Source organism: Micropterus dolomieu, linkage group LG12, assembly GCF_021292245.1.
Source record: "Micropterus dolomieu isolate WLL.071019.BEF.003 ecotype Adirondacks linkage group LG12, ASM2129224v1, whole genome shotgun sequence".
Classification (NCBI taxonomy): domain Eukaryota; kingdom Metazoa; phylum Chordata; class Actinopteri; order Centrarchiformes; family Centrarchidae; genus Micropterus; species Micropterus dolomieu.
In genome coordinates, this window is record NC_060161.1 from 6641588 (window position 1) to 6665004 (window position 23417).

The 23417-nt window shown below is 42.4% G+C and overlaps 2 protein-coding genes across 3 annotated transcripts; one reads left to right on the forward strand and one right to left on the reverse strand.

Moving 5' to 3' along the window:
• Positions 1–503: 503 nt before the first annotated feature.
• On the reverse strand, positions 504–19471 carry pelp1 (proline, glutamate and leucine rich protein 1). Of its 2 annotated transcripts, none has more exons than XM_046063801.1 (19): positions 19161–19471; positions 18908–18972; positions 17750–17855; positions 17445–17594; positions 16671–16742; positions 16480–16539; positions 15501–15657; positions 12201–12333; positions 11358–11445; positions 11139–11227; positions 10875–10988; positions 10310–10460; positions 9966–10119; positions 9481–9536; positions 9013–9146; positions 7426–7528; positions 5004–6605; positions 3853–4149; positions 504–1136 (listed from the first exon to the last, which is right to left on the reverse strand). In XM_046063801.1, exons 1-19 carry the CDS (start codon positions 19299–19301, stop codon positions 1044–1046), a joined length of 3765 nt encoding a protein of 1254 aa, XP_045919757.1. In that variant the 5' UTR covers positions 19302–19471; the 3' UTR covers positions 504–1043. The 2 variants fall into 2 exon arrangements, with proteins under 2 accessions (XP_045919757.1, XP_045919756.1); XM_046063800.1 differs by having other exon boundaries at positions 3853–4152.
• med11 (mediator complex subunit 11) lies at positions 19196–23141 on the forward strand. The gene is made up of 3 exons (XM_046063803.1): positions 19196–19591; positions 20931–21061; positions 21438–23141. The coding sequence occupies exons 1-3, from the start codon at positions 19522–19524 to the stop codon at positions 21612–21614; spliced, it is 378 nt and encodes a 125-aa protein (XP_045919759.1). The 5' UTR covers positions 19196–19521; the 3' UTR covers positions 21615–23141.
• The last annotated feature ends 276 nt before the right edge of the window (positions 23142–23417 follow it).

Sequence of the window (23417 nt, forward strand, 5' to 3'; positions counted from 1 at the left end):
TTCCCTGTTGAGCTGGATGATACAGGTTTATGATCAGATAGAATAGTAAGTTTCAACGCATCACTCATGTCCATCACCTAAACATCACATGCCATACTTCAGTGGTGGCCCCAAGACTGTGGAATAAATTTCCATTGGTTATGAGATCACTACTTTTAGACTTTTAAGTCTAGTATGGAATTAGGACACACTTCTCTCAACATAAAGGGTCAGTTTGCCCAGACACATTTTCCTCTTGCAGTATCTATCCAGACAGTTTGTTTTGTGTGTGTCTGAAATTTCTGCCTCCACATTACTATTGAGGTGAATGGAATTTAGTTTGTGCTGCTCAAAACCCAAGGAAAATCTATTATAAAAATGTACAAGAAAATTTATTTGGATAATGGATAATATACAGACCCCACTGTGTGACCTCATGTAATAAACCAACCTTTTTAAAAATGGATGAGAAACCAGAAGGTTTTAAGGATTACATTTCAGAAAACAAAACTAATGTAGGTAAGTCATGTTGGATTTTTTTACTTTTTTATAACAAACCATATAACAGTGAAGACACAACATAAGGACCATAAAAGATGCATATAAATCCAAGAAACTAACTGTAGGATACGATGTACTGTATACAAGAACAAAGGCTAACGTTCTGGGTAACACATTACATAGAGCATCACATCCTTCCTGGGCAGCTGTACTTGTAGAAAATGTACACCGTCTTTTAGCTCATGTAAAACTACTTCTTGCCAATTACAAGCTGGGTGATGTGACAAAGTAATAAGTCTGACTTCCCCCCAATTATTCCCACACCCCCACATTGTGTAGCCTGAAGTTGGCAATAATGTTAAAGAAAAGACCAGTAGAATGTGGCCTCCAGTTGTTTTCCTCCATGATCTGCACACTGAAGAATGATTGGAAGATGTACAGAATGATAAGGGGTTGCTGTTGATGTAGAGGAAACTTGGAAATGTCACTAATGATACATTATCCTAGCAGTATCTGCTGTATCCATGGTTACTTTAATCACATCAGTTCAGGTTGGCAAATGTTTATGAGCGGTTTGAACTAGAGGCACCGTCTTCATCATCAGGTGGACAGGCGACAAAATCAGCCAACATGGAGGCCATGGCTTCTTCATCCAGCTGAGGGACAGACAGAGAGAGACAACATGAAACATGATTAAGGGGAAATCTATTCAGGTGGTATTGCAAAGTTAGAAAATTTTAAAATCTACAATTAATGGATTTAGAGAGGTATCGAAACTTTTGAACAGATAAATGTTGCAGGCAACATATGATTATATGCAACCCCAATGTAGAAGTAATGTGCTTGAACCTAAGACCGCTGTATCTGCCCAGAGAGTTTGGTTACAACATGCTCTGCAGTGTATGTGTCATCTTTCATGAACTGGACGTAGATAAAGCAGCAGAAACTGTTACGGATTACATAAAATTCTATGTGGACAATGTTATACCTCAGAAAGAAAAAAACGATATATCCTAACAACAAACCATACTTAACTAGGGAAGGTAAAGACTGCACCGCAAGATTTAAGAACAAGGACAGAGCACAACTGAAAACTGTGTAAACAGAACTTAATCACTTGCTCAGGGAAGCCAGGAGAAGACAAAGACTTAACTGAACAGAGTTTTACAGAAATGAACTATGGGACACTATGAAGGTAATTACTAATATGACACCAGCTCAAAAATGAATCTGTTCTTCTGATGATCTGCAAAAAGCAAATTAACTGAATGACTTATCTGAGCTTTGAATCTCTGAATGAATCTGAATGGAAGAATGTTTGAGACAATTTCTGTCACAGAGCAGGCTGCAAGGCTGGTGATTGAACGTTAGGAGGTCAGATCACTTTTGTACTAAGAAGGCCACTGGGCCAGATGGAATATCTGTAATATATTCCTTCTAAAGACATGTGCAGAGGAGCTGACCCTTCAAGGTGCCCCATCTTTCAAAAATCAGTAGACTCACACACCATCCCCGCCATGTGGAAGAAATCAACTGAACCAAAAATATCTTGCCCAAGGGTGAACAATGATTTTAGGCCTGTGGCACTGACACCACTGACATGAAATGTCTTGAGAGGATAATGTTGTCATTTCTTAAGCAAGTTGTTGGTGTGTTTTTAGATCCCTTTCAGTTTGCTTGTTAGCAGAGCATGGCACAGATGATGCTATTAACATCGTATCACATCAGGGCAGTAAACACCTTGAGGACCTCAAGGCCTATGCACGCATTTTGTTTGTTGATTTTAGTTCAACTTTTAACACTCTGCAGCCCCACATGCCCATAAATAATAACACTTGAATTTTAACTCTTTTAGTCTCAACTGCTCAGGCCCATCGGCCCAGGCCAATCAGCTCTGGTGCCCCCAGGGCTGTGTCAGCTCTCCAGTCCTCTTTACACTGTATACTGCACTAGACTCCACACTGACAATTACATTATTAAATTCTCAGACAATACAGCAATCTTCAGCCTTATGCACAAAGATAGAAGTTCAGCAGCTATCATACAGAAATTGAGGAATTTCTCCAGTGGTGTGATGACAACCATCTTGTGCTAAATGTGAGCAAGACTGAGGTGATGGTGTTTGACCCAAAGGCCATAAGCCACACCAGGCCTGTAGTGATCAGCAACTCACCACTCAGATTAGCTTTTAAATATCTTGGTGTACATACTGACAGTGCACTCAGCTGGAAGGCCCACGTTGATACTTTCTGCTCCAGACTTCAACAGGGGATGCATTTTTATTTTTACGTAGACATAGAGTGTATGGGGATGAACAAAAATTTATATTGTTGTTCCATCATGCAATATTAGAGAGTATTCTAAGATACGGTATTACAGCCTGTTATGGTAACCTGACAGTACAGTCCAAACCACAGATCACCTGTCAGGTACAGACCGTTATGAAGATTATAAGGGTCAAAAAACATCCGCCCCTCCAGACAATTTATGAGCAGTCAGTTATCAGACAGGCACAATAAATAATTTCTGATCCGACCCCCATACTTCATCCAGAAATTCAGCTTTTCCCTTCTGGTAGAAGATTCAGGCTTCCTAAATGCATAAACCAATATCAAAACTCACTTGTGCCTATGTTAATGTGATGCAGATGTTATGCAATATGAAATTTTGCTACATGTAGGCTAGTTGTGTGTGCAATGTGTCATTTGTTGAACAGTTGGGTTTTGCACCATTTCATGTGTGCAATAAGTAGGCTATTGGATTGTTCAGTATGTCACTGTGTAATACATAGGTAATGAGAAATATGTCATTTGTGCAATTACATTATTGCACAAATTGGCTATTTGGGGTGTGCAATATCTCATTGGTGCAATCTAGGCTTAATGGGCTATGCTACACTTAGTGCGGGGAAGGCAGCAGACAGGGGTTGTGCAATCAAAAACAGCCATTGTGAGAAGGAGTTAATGTGCTTACTTATATGGGTACCTGTTTAATGTATATATTTTTATTTATTTATGTATTTAACCTTTATTTAACCAATGGGAAAGAACTCCACTGATATAAAAATCTCTTTTTCAAGGGAGCCCTGGCCAAGAAAGGGAGCAGGACAGCAAATCTAACAGTACAAACATAAAATAACAGTACAAATGAAACATATGAGAGCATGTGTTGTGTTGCTTGAGTATGTGTTGAGAAATGTACATTTACTGTAATGTACATTTACAAATGTACATTTACTGTATTTTGTGTTGTCTTTGCAAAGCTGCAGAACGGACAAAACAAATTTCCCTTAGGGAACATAAAAATCTCTCATATCTTATGATCAATTCTATACACATTCAACCAGGAAACAAGTCAGCCATGAATACTTACCTTTTTCTTCTCAGTGCTTTGCCCCACCTCCTCCTCCCTGTGCGTCTCCTCTCTCTTCCTCTTCACACCTTTACCTTCCTCTCCATCACTCTCTCCCCCTTCTTGTCCTTCTGTCTCCTGCTGCTCTGGTTTTATGTTTTCACTTTTATCAGCGTCTGTCTCCTCTTGCTCTTTTGTATCAGGGACTGTTGAGGTTTCACAATCTGCTGCTGCTGAGTCTGTTAGCGGGTCCTCCTGATGACCGGATGGCTGGTTATCGCTCACAGTGGCTTCCTGTGCAGGTTCAGTTCCTGATTCCTGCTGAGTTGAACAGAGTCAGCTTTAGGTGGATAGCTAAGTTGTAACAACACCAGCTTCATTTATTTACAATGGATGAAACAATAACAAGGTGTAGAAATACATAGAAGCACCCTGTTATGTAGAGAAATATTCCTGACCCCCGAGCCAGGAGAGAACATCACTATGAAGTTAATCTGTTTATTCCCTGTCATCACAGGAGTGTTTATACATTTGCAGCTTTTCCACAAAACAGAAACATCATTCACTAATATGTGCATAGAAATGTTCTTACTCTGTGCACAAAGTAAGTGCACGTGCAAAATGACTGTCCTATTCATGACACACGCGTGCGAATGTTAGTAAATCAAAATCATTCTAAATTGACAGGCACATGGCCACTATTTGTAATCAGCATACTGACACTCTATATATAGTAAATACATTTGCAGAGAGGTGCATCATGGAGAAAGCGTTGACACTGTTGTGATAGAAGCATCACCCCTAAAGGAAAAAAGCTAAATCGTTTCATGACACGAAGAAAATGTGGACACAATGCATTCAAAAGTATTAAGTAAAATCTTTTTTCCACTCCCTTTTCCTCAACAATATAAAATGTTAATAAAAACAACAAGTGCTAATTCGTTCATGATTCAAATTAATTCAAACATTTATTGAACATTTGTTATATTGTTGAGGAAAATGATAGAGACAATTCTCATTGTTGTTTTATTGCCCAGTCCTACATGACAGTAGTGATTTGTACCCTGAAACTGTTGGGGTGCCAAGTCGCAAAAAATACCAATTCTGGCACAAAAGAGCTTTACATAAGTCAGAGTTCATCAAACACGACATTTTAAAGCTGTGGTAACTACCTGTTGATTCGGATTGGTTGTGCATTCTTCTGAGGCGGCTGTTGGCTCAATCTCATTGGCTCCTTGTTCCCACAAGCTCGCATCCTCCTGCAGCCCACCTTCTCCCCCTCCCTCCTCCTCGGCCTCCTCCCTCTCCTCCAGTGCTCCTCCGGTGACACACAGGATCTGTGGCATGGTGGGGTCGTCCATCCTTTCACTTTCATCCTCCTCCCCCTCCCGCGCCTCCTCCAGGACTCCGATGCTTTCCACCTCTTGTACCTTCATCCTGTCCTCTCCGAACAGCGCTCTGTTGGTCTGGATTTCCTCTATCCCTCCTTCTGCTTCCCCCTCTACACTGAATGCAGCCATCCCTCCTTTCTCCACACCTGCTCGGAGCACCTCCCCCTCCTCTATCCCCACCTCTCCAGCCCTGTCCTCTGCTCCCTCCAGGGGAGGTATGTCCCCACCCTCCTCCTCCTCCTCCTCTTCCTCCAACTCTTCCCCCTCCTCTTCATCATAATCCTCATAGTCCTCCCCGTCATAAAACTCTTCATCACTCACTTCCTCCTCCTCATCCTCCTCATCCATCCCTTCCTCCTCCTCTTCCTCCAGCTCCTCATCATCCTCCATGTCCTCATCTTCTTCCTCCTCGTCGTCAGTGCTGTTGATGTTAATGACACCGGAGTCTTCGTTGTTGGCGGGCGGTGTTTGGTGCTGGTGGAGGTGCCGTCCCTGCTGGCTCAGCTGATTCTGCAGCTGGTGCATCTGGAGTGGTAGACCCATGGGGCCAGGCTGGCCCGGTGTGGAGGGCTGCATCAGCATCTGCTGGAGCTGGGGTCTGCCAGGCAACGAGTCTCCCAGAATGGCAGGCGGAGCTGTGAGTGTGCTGGAGTTCAAAGGTGGTACCAGGGAGACCACCGAGGTGCCAGAAGGAGGAAAGGAGTTGACAGGGGTGGTGGAGGTGGTGAGTAGGGGAGCGGAGGTAGCAAGGTCGTTGGGGAGCGAGACCCCGTCCATTGTGGTTGTTGTTGCTGTGGTGGGTACCACGGTGACAGACTCTCCTCCTGGTAGTGTGACTGTAGTGCTCCCTGGTGCAGCAGAGTTCACGTTCTGACAGTTGGCTGGTGCTGCCGTCTCATCTTGCTGGTTGTCCATGTTGAGCATCCCCGGAGGAACGATGACCACACTGTCGTCTGAGTCACTGGCAAGAGAGATCTCTACATCCTCCATTTCCTCTCTGTCATATCGGACAAACACAGGCCTCTGCCCATCTGGAGGGCCCAGCCCAGCAGGGTCCTGCTGGTGGGACAGCATCATGTCTCCTGGGGTGGGGACCTGGCCCGGCAGTCCAGGAACCAGGGAGAGGTGGTTCTCCAGAGAACCCAGCAGTGAAGCGGGGCCTAGGCCAAGGGAGTGGCGGGAGGGAAAGGGGGGACCAGGGGCAGGGCCTCCTAGGAGGGTTGGTAAAGTGAGTCCAGGGGTAGGTCCTTGTGAGGACGGGAGGACTGGAGCAGTGGGGGTAGGTTTTAGGGTGAGGGGTGGTAACGGAAGGGTGATGGAGGGAGTGCGGGGGTGGAGGAGGGAGTTACAGATGGTCAGAGCCTCCATACAGAATGTAGAGACCTGGGGGGGGGAAGGGGTCAAGCACAATTATTAAAAACTGTGCAATGCCTGACCGCAAAAAAGCTGCTACACATGTAAACATGGTACATGATGCTGGTACTGTGGTGGTTTTAGCCACGTCCCACACCCCTACGTGTGTTACAATAACATGGGCCATGGTCACAAAAAGGAAACTATGTTCAAGTCATCATACTGTATATTTCTGTAGACAGTGAGATTTCCGTTAACTGTGGAGTCCAGAGTAAATGTATAGAGCTGCAAATGAGCATTACAGGTCCCCTTAAAACTGTAATCTGTTCAACGCACAGAGAGTTAGCTGGTAACTGAGCATGTTGCTATGGTTACCTGCAGTTTAATATGCCTCATACAAATTTAGGCCATGTTCAGCACAACAGCACTGTGAAAAAAGCCAGCCTAATCACTCATGCAGAGGCCCCCAAAAAAAAGAAGACAAAAAAAAAATTTCAGTACTGTCTGGGAAAAACTTGAACCTGGCTTAACCTTTACTACAATGTGGTAATTCCTAACGGTTAAGTAATACCACACAACCACAACTTCAGTTTCCCGTCTCTCTCTGGGCTGTGGACTGTTGGATAAAGGCAAAAACGCACACATTCTCAAGATAAGTGATTGCTGACATGGAACCTTCCAGAGTAGTAAATCCTTTTATATCTTATCTTATAGTATTATAAACTCCTGTGCAGTGTTGGTGCCTTTTAACAATTCAAACGTATCAATCTGTTCCTCAAACCAACCAAAACACTTGCTACTCAGTGGCGTCTCGCTCCTGAAATCTCAGTCTCTCCCTCAGAGTAGTTACCTTGAGGTTGCGGTCAGTGCGTCCGTTACTGAGGATGGACACAGCACAGGTCAGTGGTGGAGGCCAACAGGGTGATGGGACCAGGACCAGAGCCAGCAATAACCTGAAAATCCACACAAAAACAAAACACTGATATGAACCCATCTGCACTGCAATACACTGCCACCAACAGGCTTCATCTTCACCACAACATAAAAGTCAAACTAAGCATTATCTAAAGCACATTTGGTAGACAGGTGTGCAGTAAAATTAAATCATGTGAAAGAAAATGTTGAATTTGTGAGTTTGTTAGAAGGGGCGGCAGTAGCTCAGTCCGTTAGGATTAGGCTGGGAGGGTCGCTGGTTCGGATCCAGCTCAGACCAGAGTCTCTCTGTGATGTCAGAGTGAGGGGGGTCCTGTTTGTGCATGTGTTTCGGACCTGTGTGTAAATACTAACAATAATAACAGAGTGAAAACACTGAATATCTGAATTAATTAATACTGAATTAATAAAGTATATCTTAATCTTAACATTTGGTCACAGGGGTTTTTAGAACCAAAAATTGGAATTCTGTTGACCACCAAAATGATCACGTGTTAAAATTTCTACAAGTAGGGACTTGAATATATTACATTACGATTGGGATATAATTCTCGAAAAAGCTAATAAATCATGATGATGTAAAATCTGTCGGGGGCTGCACCAAATAAACACTTCACATCTGGAGAACGCAATGTGTAGACCAGGCATCTCCACAGTACGCCACTATAATGCTGTTTTTTCACCTTATTCAAAAAAAAAACAACTTTCCTTTAGTTCAGCTCCAAGATGTGATAACTGCTGTAACTTGCCACCATTATTTGCTTATGCCTACGGCATTATAAACTGCATAAATTAGCCTAGCAGCTAGTGGACTTGCTTTACATGGTTCGTACTTAAAATATCCACGGCCTCTTCTAACATAATCCTGGACTTATACTTCTCTTACCCACCGTTAGTTTAAGTAACTGCATCTCTCGACAGAACACCATGGTTAAATTTCAGTGTTATGTAACATGACGAGTTGTTGTCTACTCGAGTAGTTCACCTGTGCTTCTTTACTCTCTCACACACACACACACACACACACACCCACCCACCCCCTTCACAAATCTGAGGTCGAACATTCAAAAACTATTATGATAAAATCTTTTTTGAACAAATATGATCAGTAAATCTTTTTCAGTCCCTTTCCTTAACAAAAATATATATAATGGAAACATTAAATGTTAATTTGTTCCTGATTCAAATGAATGAAATCAAAATTTATTGAACATTTGTTATATTGTTAGAGGACAATAATGCGATCATTCTCATTGTTTTATTGTCCAGCCCTATTCTCTTGCACTCCAAGATGCTGTTTAAAGCTCATAATATTCGATTATTATTATTTCATGGGATTTATAAAAACAAAGCATTCATTTTAAACGTTCAATAAATGCATGATGTTTCCTAAGGCTAAATCAATAATCGTGTTAAATAATAATCTCAATTATTACAAAATAACCATGTTTATGATTTTTGCCATAATCGAGCAGCCCTACTTTGACTTGAATGAAGGGAGTACCTGTAGAGCTCTTGTCGGGTGAGGGCACTGCTGTACTGCCCACTGACGCCCCCTGTAGATTCACATGAAGTGCTGCTGCTGGACTGTTGCTGCTGTAGACGCACACATAGCGGCAGCACCACGTCATGGAGACGCTGAGAGAGAATCAAAACAGAAAACCACAGACTGCTATTCAAAAAGAGAATGAGGTGTTCATACTATAATACAGGTACGTGATGAAGACAGAAGTGAGAACCACCAATGTCATCATCACGTTGACAGGAAATCACCGAAAATAACAAACATGATCCCAGTCCTGAGCAGTTTGTGAGTATTCAGGTTTTATTTTAGTATGTCACCATAGCAGTTGCTTAACTGGTTAGCTGCAGTACTTAGTTTAGCAGTTACAGTGAACATCTGCATGTTAAGAAATCTAATTTGTGTTCTTGCCTGTTTTCAGCTGCATTACCAACGTACACTGACATTTACCTTGTGTATATCATCCTTCAGCAGTGTACCACTGGTCAGCATGATTTGTCTCAGTGCTGTGAAGAAAAACAACCTAATCTTAGCACAAAAAGTAAGGAAGTGTGTGTTTGGTAGATTATTTCTTTGCGGTAACAATGCTTCTTGGCAATAAACCACATTCCATTGGAAAGCCTGATTATCTCCCTTTTTTAAATGGTGCCACATTTGTAAGGAACATGCATAAGTAGGAGGAACCCACATTCTCAGCTCTGCTGCTCATCCTTCAAATGCATGTTCCTTATAAATGTGGCACCATTTAAAAAGGAAAAAATCAGGCTTTCAGATGGTATAAGAGTTATTGCCAAGAAGGATTGTTACACCAAATAAATAATCCACCAAACTTTGTTTGTTTAGTTTATGTGATTTATAGAATATCACCAATATAGTACCAATACAACTTATAGGACCTTAATGCTGGATGAAATCAAACAGAGGCAGCATCTCACCCCTGAGGGCTGAAAGGCAAGTATCCTGATTAGCCAAAAGGTCTCCTTTCCTCTGGAGTAACGGCCCGACTGCATCAGCTATGACCAATGGTTTTGTCCTGCGTGGGCCAGGCTTCCCTCCAGGAACCACATCTGCCGACAGACCCGCCCGGAGCTGGAGGACAGGACAACACAGAGGCACAGAGAGTGATGCTGCTGCATTGCCATATGATAAACAGTAGACACCTGCTACAGCAAACTACTGCAGGTTCTCCTAATGTCCAAAGAGCAAATCTACAAAACAGGCAATTTATACAGTAAAATACTTAAATAATTCAAACTAACTGCATACAACTTGAACTGACTTTGACAGACTCCGCCCCTGGTGTGATGTCACTGAGCAGGTGGCTAAACAGCAGTTCTGAGTGGCCAGGGCTTCCTTGAAGGATGCTAGCAGAGGCTCCGGCCACCTGGACCCACAGCTCTAAGGTTCTGTACACGGATACCCGGACTGAGCTGTGGGGTGAAGAGACACACAAGACAAATGTCAACATCTGACATTAACACATCATCCACAGCGCTGCTGCTATATAAACCCCCTCCTTGCCATATCTGCTGTAATACAAGCTAGGCCATTTTGCACTAAGTTGTTTGAATTGTAATAGACTGAAAGAAGTTCTTCTTCAGCCTTCTTCAGCGCTCAGAGATAACTGTTGTTGTGATTTGGCACTATATAAATAAAATTGGATTGAATTCTAGACCTCAGACGCCCTACGAACCAATTTGTATCTTGTGTTTCACCAAGGGAAAAACTAAATAAAAACACTAGTGAGGAACTTTATCTTGTTATTATTACACTGCTAACAGGAGAAACGTACTTGTTTTCATTAATCCGCGTTTGTGATCAGTTTGTACTAGTCCCCCAGTTACCTGTAGGCTCTCTGCTGTCCCAGACTGGCTTCAGGCTGAGGTGTCCAGGCAGACAAGGTTTGTGAAAACAGCCTCTGTAGCACAGCAGCGTACTGAACCATGCTGCTACGTACACTGTAATACACACACACAGTACAGACAGTGTCAGCATCACACAACCATCAACACAATTGTTTGAACTGTTATGTTGATATCTTGATTCAACTATTGCATATGATACACATGTCTATAAGTCAGTGTTTGTGTGTGTACATCAGTACTCACGCTGTGATAAGAGCTGATAAGACCTCCAGTGTGTTGGCGTGAACGACGGGCAAGACCAGCAACCTCACACTTCCATCTCCTGTTAAATTCTGAAAAACACAAAAACATACTCAGCTGACTAAATTTACGACAATCATCCACTCCCGTCTGTGGTTTCATTTCATTATCATCTGAGAGTTACGTGTGTGTGTGTGCGTGTGTGTGTGTGCGCGCGCTCACTATGCTCTTGGAGCTGACAGCGAGGGCTCGGCACACCAGGTTGAGTATTGGTCTGACAGGCAGACGAACAGCTGAGGCTGGATCCACTCTGATGGACAGAGATAAGTATGAATAAGTATAGTCCTGCAACTGCATTGTTAAGATTATATACTGCTATGAAGGAGAAAGCCGTTAAAGCTCGGGGCAACACTGGAGAATCTAGTAAGACACAGCAAGATGTCGAAAGTATCCAGCCAGGTATTTATTCTGGATAGGCTAAAATGCAGTTATTTTATTGACACAGCACTGCACGATGCTGCCACCACTATGATGTACTACAGGTAGGGTACTCCACATGCAGACCACAATCTGGTTTTCACCAATAGCAGATTGGAAGAGCAAATTCCACTTGGCAAACTCCAGGTAGACTCCTCGGAAGTGCGTTCTGTCTATACACAACCATAACGCCAAGAGTCTGCTACCTTTGCAACAAGTAGCATTATGTTCTTCATCATCATCACTCTGTTTTGGCCTGTAAATGATTTAGTCAGACAGACAGTCGATGAAGATGGCCATAGTTTCACTGAAAAATGTCGACAGTTTCTTGGGGACTATGTCTTTGGTAGAGAGTGGGTCCAAAAAAACACTGACAGCGTGGCCTGAGTAATCTGGATGTTGTTCGTGCAGGAATGTTACTACGGAATTATTTTAAATGTACATTGCACTGTAAAGAGGAGGGGCAGATATTTTAGATATCTCAGCATTTCAAAACCAAAACTAACCTCATGGCGAGAAACAATATGTATATGAGAACAGTATTTTGTGATTTGGATAACCCTTTAAAGTTGTGTGCATGCGTTGTACCTGAGTGTGTGTTTGAGTGCCAGGCAGACAGCTGTGTATCTGTGCTGGAGCTGCAGTAGCAGCAGGGGATCTGACTGATCGAGATGAGGAAAGGCCAGCTCCACCCCTGGACCTTCATACTGCACCGTTCCATCTGTTACAGCAAACAGCAAGAGCTTTTTAACAAACTTCATAATCAGAGTACAATACACTAGGGCTGAACAATTCATCAAAATGTTATTGAAATCACAATATGGCCTCCTGCAGTTTTCAAATTGCAGGAGGCGAAGTATTTGTTAAAAGGTGAAAAGTGTGTCAAAATACCACTTAATAAATTAAATCTTAAATATTGTGGTGCTTCAGATATGTCCTGACCTATTCTAGAGGCTTAAGATGTCTATGAAGATTCTCAGTCATCCAGGTCATAGTTATCCAACGAAGGTTAAAATGAAGGGCAACTGGACTTGGTTGACTTGGTATCAACCAAGTCAACCAAGTCCAGTTGTGTGCTTAGCCCCCTCCTGTTCACATTGTACACCCACAACTGCATCCCCCGACATGGAGAGAACTCTGTTCGGAAGTTTGCGGTTGACGCCACCATCATCGGACGGATTTCAAACAACGATGAAACTTCATATCAGGAGGAAAATGATAATCTTGCAGAGTGGTGCACAGAGAACAACCCAACTGCTAAACATCAGCAAAACAAGGTGTTGATCAATTGTTTACAATCACTTACATAATTTTCAATGTGTATGGGAAATGACAGAAAATACCGTTATGGAATATATTGTTAGAATATACTGGTACTGTGAAAAATTTGGGTGCACCTACATTTTGTGGTGCTGCACCTAAATGAAAAATTTAGTCACACCAGGGCACCCAACGCAAAAAGTTAGTCTGGAGCCCTAGATCGTTGGTGCCCATCCCCCAACACGGCCGGTACTCAACGACTGGCAGACGAGCTGAAAAGTTTCTACTGTAGGTTTGAAAAGCCTTGAGTCACACCTCTCCCCGACTCCAACGCCATCTTCAAACAGTCACCTTCCCCCTCTGACCTCTCACCTGCACTCAAGATCTGTGAAGAGGACGTGAGCCACCTCTTCCAGAGGCAGAAGATCAGGAAGGCTCCTGGCCCCTGCGGTGTGTCTCCATCCTGCCTGAAAATCTGCACTGACCAGCTGGCCCCCATCTTCTCACAGATCTTCAACAGATCACTGGAGCTGTGTGAAGTTCCCTCCTGCTTCAAACGCTCCACAGTCATCCCGGTCCCCAAAAAACCCTCCATCTCTGGACTGAATGACTAGAGGCCCGTCGCCCTGACATCTGTAGTCATGAAGTCCTTTGAAAGACTGGTGCTGGCCCACCTGAAGGACATTACAGGCCCCCTGCTGGACCCCCTGCAGTTTGCCTACAGGGCTAACAGGTCAGTGGATGATGCTGTCAACTTGGGACTGCATCACATCCTGCAACACCTCGACTCTCGTGGACTTCAGCTCGGCGTTCAACACCATCATCCCGGACATCCTCAGCAGCAAACTCACCCAGCTCGCTGTGCCAGCCTCCACCTGTCAGTGGATCACAGACTTCCTGACTGACAGGAGTCAGCAGGTGAGACTGGGAAACATCACATCCAGCACCCGGACTATTAGCACTGGCGCCCCCCCAGGGGTGTGTGCTCTCCCCCCTGCTCTTCTCCCTCTACACCAACAACTGCACCTCAGGGGACCCATCTGTCAAACTCCTGAAGTTTGCTGACGACGCAACGGTCATCGGTCTCACCCGGGATGGTGACGAGTCGGCCTACAGACGGGAGGTTGATCAGCTGGCTCTCTGGTGCGGTCAGAACAACCTGGAGCTTAACACGCTCAAAACTGTGGAGATGACCGTGGACTTCAGGAGGAGCCCCCCTACTCTGCCCCCCATCACCATACTCAACATTCCTGTGTCTGCTGTGGAATCCTTCAGGTTTCTGGGATCCACTATATCCCAGGACCTGAAGTGGGACCCCAACACTGACACTATCATCAAGAAGGCCCAGCAGAGGATGTACTTCCTGCGTCAGCTCAGGAAGCTCAACCTGCCTAAGGAGCTGCTGATCCAGTTCTACACAGCCATCATCCAGTCTGTCCTCTGCACCTCCATCACTGTCTGGTTTGGATCTGCCACCAAAAAGGACAGGAACAGACTACAACGGACAGTCAGGACTGCAGAAAAGATCATCGGTGCCAACCTGCCCTCCATTCAGGACTTATACATTTCCAGAGTCAGGAAACATCACTGCAGATCCATCTCACACCGGACACAACCTGTAACAACTCCTCCCCTCTGGTAGGCGCTACAGAGCACTGTACACCAAAACCAACAGACACAGACGCAGTTTCTTCCCACAAGCCATCACTCTGATGAACAGCTGATTTCTGACTCACGGTGTCAGGAACAATTCCTGTGCAATAACCCAGTAACTCTGCCTCTAATCAGCACCTGTTTACTGGTTTCCACTTATTTATTTATTCACCTTCTCTATTTCAGTGCTGTTCATACTATATTATTACTGGTCATATTGTATATACTGTATACCAATACACCTACCTCAGGTCATAAGGTCATAGGTCTTATTTATTTTTTCCAGCATCCTTTGCACTATGCTCCATCACACTGTGTGCATGTGTACATGTATGTATGTGTACCTGTATATCATATCCACCTTCAACATACATTCTCATACATAATGAGAATAGTTTACTCATCCATCCTTTGCACTCTGATTACTGCACTATTTGTCAATATGTCTATATTGTTTTGTTCATAGTGTGTATATTAGTGTTGTCTACTCTGTAGTTTGTGTCTGATTTTATTTTATTATTATTATTTTATTACTGTATAAGTAAGCACATTGTGAGCAATGTACAATCCTGAGTCAAATTCCTCATATGTGTACACACACCTGGCAATAAAACTGATTCTGATCAGTGAGGTGCCTGCAGAGCCCAAAGGATCCTAAAAAGACAGTACCCACCCAGCCACAGCCTGTTCACCTATTACATCATTTGATTGTCAGGAGTTATCAAATAACTGGACAGCTTCTGCGGTACTGTGTTCTACCTGGCTTACTGACAGTTACTCACATCTAGGGCAAGGATTTGATCATGGGTTCTTTGACACGTTTCACAAATCAAAAGTAAAGGGACATTCAACCATTTTACATATCAACGTCAGTGTAAGTCATGGTTAGGTCATGTAGGTCCTGCTACGTGAGATTTAAAAATAAAAAATAGAGTCCTACAGAGAAATTCAACCATCACGTATGGAAAAGTATACCTGTTTCTGAACCTTGGTAGATCTGAGCCAGCAGGCCATTGGCTGAGGCCAATAGGCAGTGAATCTGATTGGTCCAGCCCTCAGCTCTGCCAGTACCCACCCCTCTGTCCAAAAGGCCACCCAGGCAGGGCAAGCGACCATAACACTGACAGGCCATCTAACAGAAGGACACAGAGTGAGACGAAACAGTGAAAAGTCGGCAAAAAAACAACATGATCACCTATCTGACTCTGCACCGCACCTTTCTGTATAGAAATCTGCTCCAGTGTAAAACAAACTAAAAAGGTTTAAAAACACTTAAACCTATATGATATTCCAAAATAGTTCAGAAATAATTTGTAATTAACCTAACTTAGTAATTACTTTGTAGTAGGGGTGGGAACCTCTACGCACCTCATGATTGGATTAGGATTCAGTGGGCTGTGATGCCATGATAAAAGGATCATGTTTATTTTTCTATTCAGGATTTCTTTTTTCTCACTGTATGACTTGTTGGTACCTTTAAAGCAAAGTTTTAGTAATGATCCATGATGACTTTACTTCCAATATCTTTTATTAATAAAACAAATGGAAGCGATGTGGCACATCACCTGGAAGGTTACATTGCCAGCATATCTCCCAGCACTGCACAGAGCCAACAGGAAAAGAAAAAAGTGTGCCTGAAGCAGCATACTGTTCCTTCCTCCTCTGGGGGGGAAACGTGTAATATAGTTTCTCAGGTTTCCAAAATATTAACATTTAGAAAATCGATTTTTGTGAATTGATTCAGAATCATCCGCATCACATGTATCTTGATTTTTTTAACATACTCCTACATACTCCCTTTGGGTATAAGTACATTGTTCTTCTTTTGGTCACTATTGCAGTACTATTTTGTGGACAAGCCTGAGGAAAAAGGCAAAAAATGCTTTCGATATTTATCAAGACATATTACAAAAGCCCTACACTATTGTTCACCTCAACAGTGAGAACCACAAACCTCTTGTGTTTTCTTGTTTGTACTGTCCATTTTGGAGAGAAAAGAGGCTCCCAGTTTGTCCTAAAAGAAAAAAAAGACAACTCAGGTTTGTTTCTTTTTCTCCCCATCAAACTGAAGTGATCTTAATGTCATGTACAACAACTCTTTCACTCCTGTCTTTTTTATCTCATCTGTCCATCAGTGTATCTTACCCTGAGGGATCCACAGGCTCTGGGGTAGTAGGTCATACAGGCCGTCATCCCCTCCATAGCTGCCAGCTCACACTGAGAACACAGGAGGAACTAAGAAAATGTAGCTGCTAGCAACAGCTCATCACAGTGTTACTCAATCTCTGTACTACTTTTCTATGCATCTAGAAATCGTTTAGTCATTTACATGCCAGACATAGAAAGAAATGCCCATCACAAATTCTCACATTTGAGAAATTATTAAAATAATTCACCAATTATCAAACTTGTCATTAATTATAGCCACTATGTGTACAATTTTATAAATATCCTACTTTGGCACCTCCAGTGGTGGCATAAAAAAAAAGACACTTTAGCAGACAACTACACCCCCCTCCACCAGGGCTCCAAGCAGAGGACACTAAGATGAATGGGCTGAAAGCAGCACATTAGGCCACACCAGTTTCCACCAGCTGTGTCTCATTTTTCTACAAATTAAAACTTTATGCCATTAAAGTAATTTGGCAGACATAATAATCACGTAAACCTTCTACACATAACGGTCATTTTCTGTTAATCAACTAAATGATTATTAGTCTCAGCACAGTGAGTAAAGAGGCCAGATTGTATTCCTAAAAGAACTTAATACAGCCGCTTTGGTCAAAATTAAAACATCTCATTTCAAACTGTGTTCTTGATATGCCATTTTGTAATGTGGCACTTCAGCCATGATTGTGGGGCCCCTGCCACCTTGAATCTTCCTCTTCATGACTCAAAGGTTCTGCCCTGTCCCCTCACCTCTGTCTTAAGTCCCAGCAGTGATGTAAGGATGCCCAGGATGGAGTTCAGGCCGACCTCCCTGGCCAGCTCTGCTAGCTGGGATGAGTACTGCAGCAAGTCCTTCAGAATGTTAACCGCTAGCTGGATGGTCTGAACTGGAGCCTGAGACTACAGGGTGGCATCCACATACACAGAGAAGAGGACGGGGGGAGAGGATTAAGAAAAGAGGGTGATGGGCTGTGTAGAGTTTCAGGTTTCCACTTCAGGTTGTATAGAAGAGGACAACACAAACAGGAGTGTGTTTGTGTGTGTATGAATCATACCTGTATGACCTGCTGCAGGGAGCGCAGCCAGGAAAGGCAGTGTTGCTGGAACAGATCACTGGAGCTGTCCTTAACCAGCATGGAGAGCAGACAGAGCCCCTCAAACCTACACATGCGCACACAGATTTTGTCTTGACACTTACACCCTCCCGTTCTTAGCCACAGTTTAGAGCTACCCTCCAGAAAGAGAGCTATTCAGTATAACACCATAGATTTGTGCTATTTGGCATTATTTTGTCATATCTTTTTGGTCTGAAAACTGGACCAATATCTGAGCTTTCAATGTTCAGAAATAAAAATAAAATAAATAATAATAAAAATAAATTGACGGACCAAGGACATATGGTGGATGACATATTTATGTCATCACTTTCTGTAACCTCCGAGCTCTGTTGTAATAAACATGAAAGGGCAGGGGCAACTGGGCATGTATAAGAAATGACTTGCATATCAAGCGATTTTAAAACGGGAGTGTTTTAACATGATCTATTATTATTATTTTCCATCTTGAGTGGATTAAACTAGTCTAACTTGCAGGCATGATCACTCAATCATGACTGGATTAAAGTAGTCACAAACACATGCAGTTTGAAAACAAAAAAATAGAAACCACTTCTGGTGTGTTAATGTCAAGATTTAGCAGTACATTGTGTAGATCCAGACTTTCTCTTCATTCTTTTACATAATGTCATTTTTGATAAGCAAACACCTGGCCAGATCATGATGAGCATCCTGGGTCAGTTGTTGACATGCCAAGTATCCAAATATGTAAAAGTTAGACTTCTAACCGGGATACAATTGCCCGCTGAAGCACTCTTATTAGTAAAGTATCGTATTGGTACCGAAAAATTATATCGGCACTAGAATCAAAAATATTGAAATGATACCCAGCCCTATGAGTGAATGACGCACCAACTTTACAGATGTATGAATGGTGGGAAGTTTAAAGTGTAAGAAATCATTAAAAAAATTCAGTCGTTCGTGCTACCATTTAGAGCCCATAACAAAATGCTCTTTTTAATGTTTTTAGTAAAAAGCAAATTGTGCACATTTTACATTTGATACAAAAGGCACTTTTGTCAGAGAAAGGCCACAATGAACAACATTAATGTAACCTTAATGCCGAAATACATAAGATGACAAACATCATTTCCTCACCTGGTCTTGCTCGAGCCCAGTTTGGCATTGCTGAAAGCCACGAGACCCCCAACGGCGCTCGCGCCCTGCAGAGATAAACAAATGTTTTAATAAACAGTGAAGTCAAACCCATATTTAACAACCACACCAACACCTCCTCTCAGCCCGAATTTATCAGGTCAGCTCAGTGAACAGCAGAGCTAGCAGCTCAGCTACTGCAGGCACACATGTAACTAGCCTCCAAGCTAACATTCGTCACTGGGCCGGGCTCTACCTGGGACGGGAACACGCCATGTTCTCTGTAGTTTGCCACCAGAGCAGGTAAATATTCGGGACGCTGTTCTTTCAGAACCGACACCAAACCCTCTGTTAGTCTCATAGCAGATGGGCCACGCAGCCCAGCCGATGTAGCCATCTTGCCTCTCCGCCAAGCGAACGTCACCAGTGTGCGACTCGATGACGTCGATTTACGGAACTCTTTGTTGTTGCTCAGCCTTCATGCTTCATGTTGTAGAGCTGGGTCGACAGCTTTAGATGTACTCCGGTCAACACAGATCTGGGGTTTCTGGGCCACCCTGTGTTAGTGAACAGTAGAACCTGCTCTTGGGGACCTGCTGACTGTTTCCTGCCTACTCATGGCTAACGAGCGGCTCAGAGCTCTGGAGGATGTGGAGAAGGAGATAGCGATGATCCTGCAGTGTGCCGGTAAGGACATATTTCACCAAACAGCACAGCTGCTGCACACTTTTGTTTTTGTACTTTCAATTCAGTTTTATTTATATAGCGCAGATTCATAACACAAGTCATCTCATAGCATCCAGGTGTAAACCGGAACGTTACTCTATCTAATATTATTAGATTGAAAGAGAGAGAGGCAAGGAAAAACTCCCCTTAACAGGCAGAAACCTCGAGCAGAACCATGAGTCAAGGTGGGCGGCCCTCTGCCTCCACTTGTTGGATAGAGAGAGAGGAGGAGGAATACAGTAGTACAATGTAAATTAAAAAAATAGTACAACTTAAGTAAAGCAGGATTACCAGCTGGGCAAAGCGGCCAATTGACACGGGCCCCAGACCACCAAGGACCCTATGAGTTCACTGCATGTCAGTTGCTTTTTGGAAATTTGACTTGCATAATAAAGGACAATATGAACAAAGACAGGGCCTACATTATTATGCAATCTTTTGAGTCTTGTAGGGGGGCCCTACTGGAGCCCTGTTGCCACGGGCCCCAAATAGGTTTACCTGGCCATGGAATTGACTGTTGATAATTATGTATGAAAAACATGTTTCTTAAAGCTGCACTAATCAATATTTTCATATTATCCATGGATCAGTTGACTCTGTAATGTGAAAGCTAATGAGCCAGATAATCAGGAGTTGGTGGAGACCAAACCTGAGGATATTGGATTTACATAAATATTGAACTTAGATTCATATGTATGTATGTGTGTGTGTGTGTGTGTGTGTGTGTGTGTGTGTGTGTACATACAAATATGTAAAATATGTGGAGAGAAACACAACTCCAAATGAATGTTGATGTTTGTCTGTCTGATGAATGTTTATGAGCTGGATATGTAAATAGGCAGCTGTTTGCGAATACGTTCACCATTTTTCTGTTAAAATATTTATTTTATTGCAGAAAAGGGAATGAAAAAAGATTTACTTATCATATTTGTTAAATTTATTTTTATCATAATAGTTTTGAATGTTCTCCCTCAGATTTGTTACGTGATCCTCTATTTGGCATCAAGTGTTTGTCCTATTCTGACCATAAAGAAAAGTTTAACCACATAATTAACCATCTGGTTTCCTCAATTTTCACTCAGGAGCAAAAATCAGCCTTTAAACATTTATCATGATAATTATCGAATGATATGAAATGTTTTTTTCGTGATAACATTTTTGGCCATATCGCCCAGCCCTAATTGAAGTAATTGTGTGTTATTGTGCAATCTGTGACTCATTGTAAATTCAAAATAATGTTTATGGCCTTGTTAACATGTCTCGTCATGAAACTGATGATGTTGTGTGTTTTCCTTGGCAGGTAACATAGTTCTAGAGCTCTCCAAAGACAAACACAATGCCAGCCTCCTGGACAGACAGCTGGTCCAGTTCCAGAGCTCCGTCAACCGTGTGGAAAGCGAACTGAGCGCCCAGATCCGTTACCTCACTCAGGTCAAATACACAATAGTAGTTCTTATATTTATCATATAAAGTAGTCATATTTAGTAGTTTTTAAAGCTAAATATATTTTTATTGCCATGAAAGCTGATAATAACTGGTTTTGACACAATCTGTAACTTCAAACTAAAAATGAGACTGTATGTAATGAAATGGGGAGCACTGTTTTATAATTACATTGTAGGCTTTGGATTCAGGTTAATTTTTTGGTTTTATTTTAGATAATTGAAAGAAATTGCTCAGTACTACTGAAACACATCTAATCTCGATATAAGCACAGTATTGTCCAATACTACAATAAATGTAGAGTCAAAGTGCATCAAACTGGGAGCAGCAGAATAAAGCAGTAATTCCCCTGTCTCCTCACCAGGTAGCCACTGGTCAACCTCATGAAGGTTCCACTTATTCAGCCAGGAAGGACTGTCAGATGGAACTGAACAGAGCCGAGTATGCCAAGGTCAAACTGGGAGAACTGGGACGAACCTGTGAAGTCATGCTGGAGCAGCAGCAGCAGCAGCAGCAGCAGCAGCAGCAGCAGCAGACATGAGAGCAGAGAGGGAAGCTGGTGGAAGAGTGATAGTGACAGATCTTTCACTCTGACAGCTGATGTGACTGGAACTGCCCCCAATCTCCACTTCTACCTACAGCCTTAAAATATTTTCATTGATCCTTTTTATTGTTATTAAAATAATTGAAATATCAGAAGAAACGCAAAGACAAACTCAAGAACTTGTAGAGTATGTTGCATTTCTTGGTATATTTTCTTTGGATTTCCATTTTACCTGTTCATGTGCATCAAAAGCCATATGTAGACCTTGTTAAGATACTTCTAATTCAACCTAAAGAACTTTGATACCAAATGATTCAGCATAATCAGCACTTGTCAGGCTCCAGATTCTATCTGAAGCTGTGATCATAAAGGGAGAAACCCAACAGAAGTAAAGCAGAGAGAACCAGTAGAACCTCAGCTGTACATAATATTATTAGTGACAAAAATACATGTCAAGAATTGAGAGTGAACAGAGACTCTTAAGCATTGAGATACCTTTACTTGGTTACTCTGAAATGTGCTCACAGTATCAGTTTTGTCATATTCTGAGCACCTGAGCATTAAGGCATCTAAAAGACCTGCCCATGTCTGGCTGTTAGTGTTATATCTTTTGCACTGAGTCACTAGGACAATTGTTAATGCTGATGGAGAACAGTGAAAAGTAACTCTGGGCTGTCGTAATGTGTTTCACAGGCCTGGATGTCCATTTCATTATATCATCTTAAAGGAAGAATGTTGAAAACACTTACTCACTGGATGGTATACATAATACATACTTAATGAGTTAAAAGGCGGTTCTAGGGTGCAACGCAAGAAACAAAACCAAGAAAGGTCTTCTGCATTAAGGCAGCACAACACATGTAGGATCAAAGATGGTACAGGATTTCTTCTGTGCCCTCTTTGCCCTGGAATATAGCTTCCAGTGGCTGCACAGTTTATTGCTGGTTTTACATTTGTTTTGACTTTAATAGATAAGACCTTTCTCAGTCAAATATGTAGTATCTGTTGCTTTGCACACTATCTTTAGTTTTTGCCAACATAAGTCACACAGATAATTGCCTTCCATCCAGTGAGTTTCTGTTTTCAATAGTCTTCCTGTAATGAATAATCTGAGTTGCGAGTTGAGTGACTGAAATGTCCATGTTTCATGAAATGGCTATCTAGAACTTTGATACATGACAGTTCTAGATCAGGGCTGTTGAAATAAGCCTGAAGTTAAGAGGATGGGGTCGAACAGGAAGATGCTTCACTTTCAGGTCAAGGGCAGTGGGGAGTGAGTGAAGCCAAGCTTGTTGTCCAAATAGGTTAAAGTCTCTTGTGTCTTTAAAACCTCAGTTATATACACCAAACTATGTCTATTGACTCTCAAAATGTAATTATATTTGTGCTGCAAACTTGATGAACCATGCAGCTGACCACAGTTCACTAAACATTGTAATTTCAATTGTCCTGTTTTACATCTGTTCAAGATCAGAACTACTTTTCTTATCTTTTAAGCAACAAAATAAAGACATTTTTAGTCAACACTTGATTATTTGAACATTTTATTTCATTTTAAAATAACGTAGGTGAAGGTACTTTATTGTCACATACACACATGTAGCGCAATTCATTCTCTGCATTTAACCCATTCCTCAAGAGAGCAGTGGGCAGCTGCTGTGCAGCGCCCGGGGACCAACTCCAGATCTATATCATTGTCTGATCATTGGCACTGACTGAAGAACATTTTTTTGATGGTGGGGAACCGGAGCACCCGGACGAAACCCACGCAGAATAACATAAATCCAATTCACAGTAGAT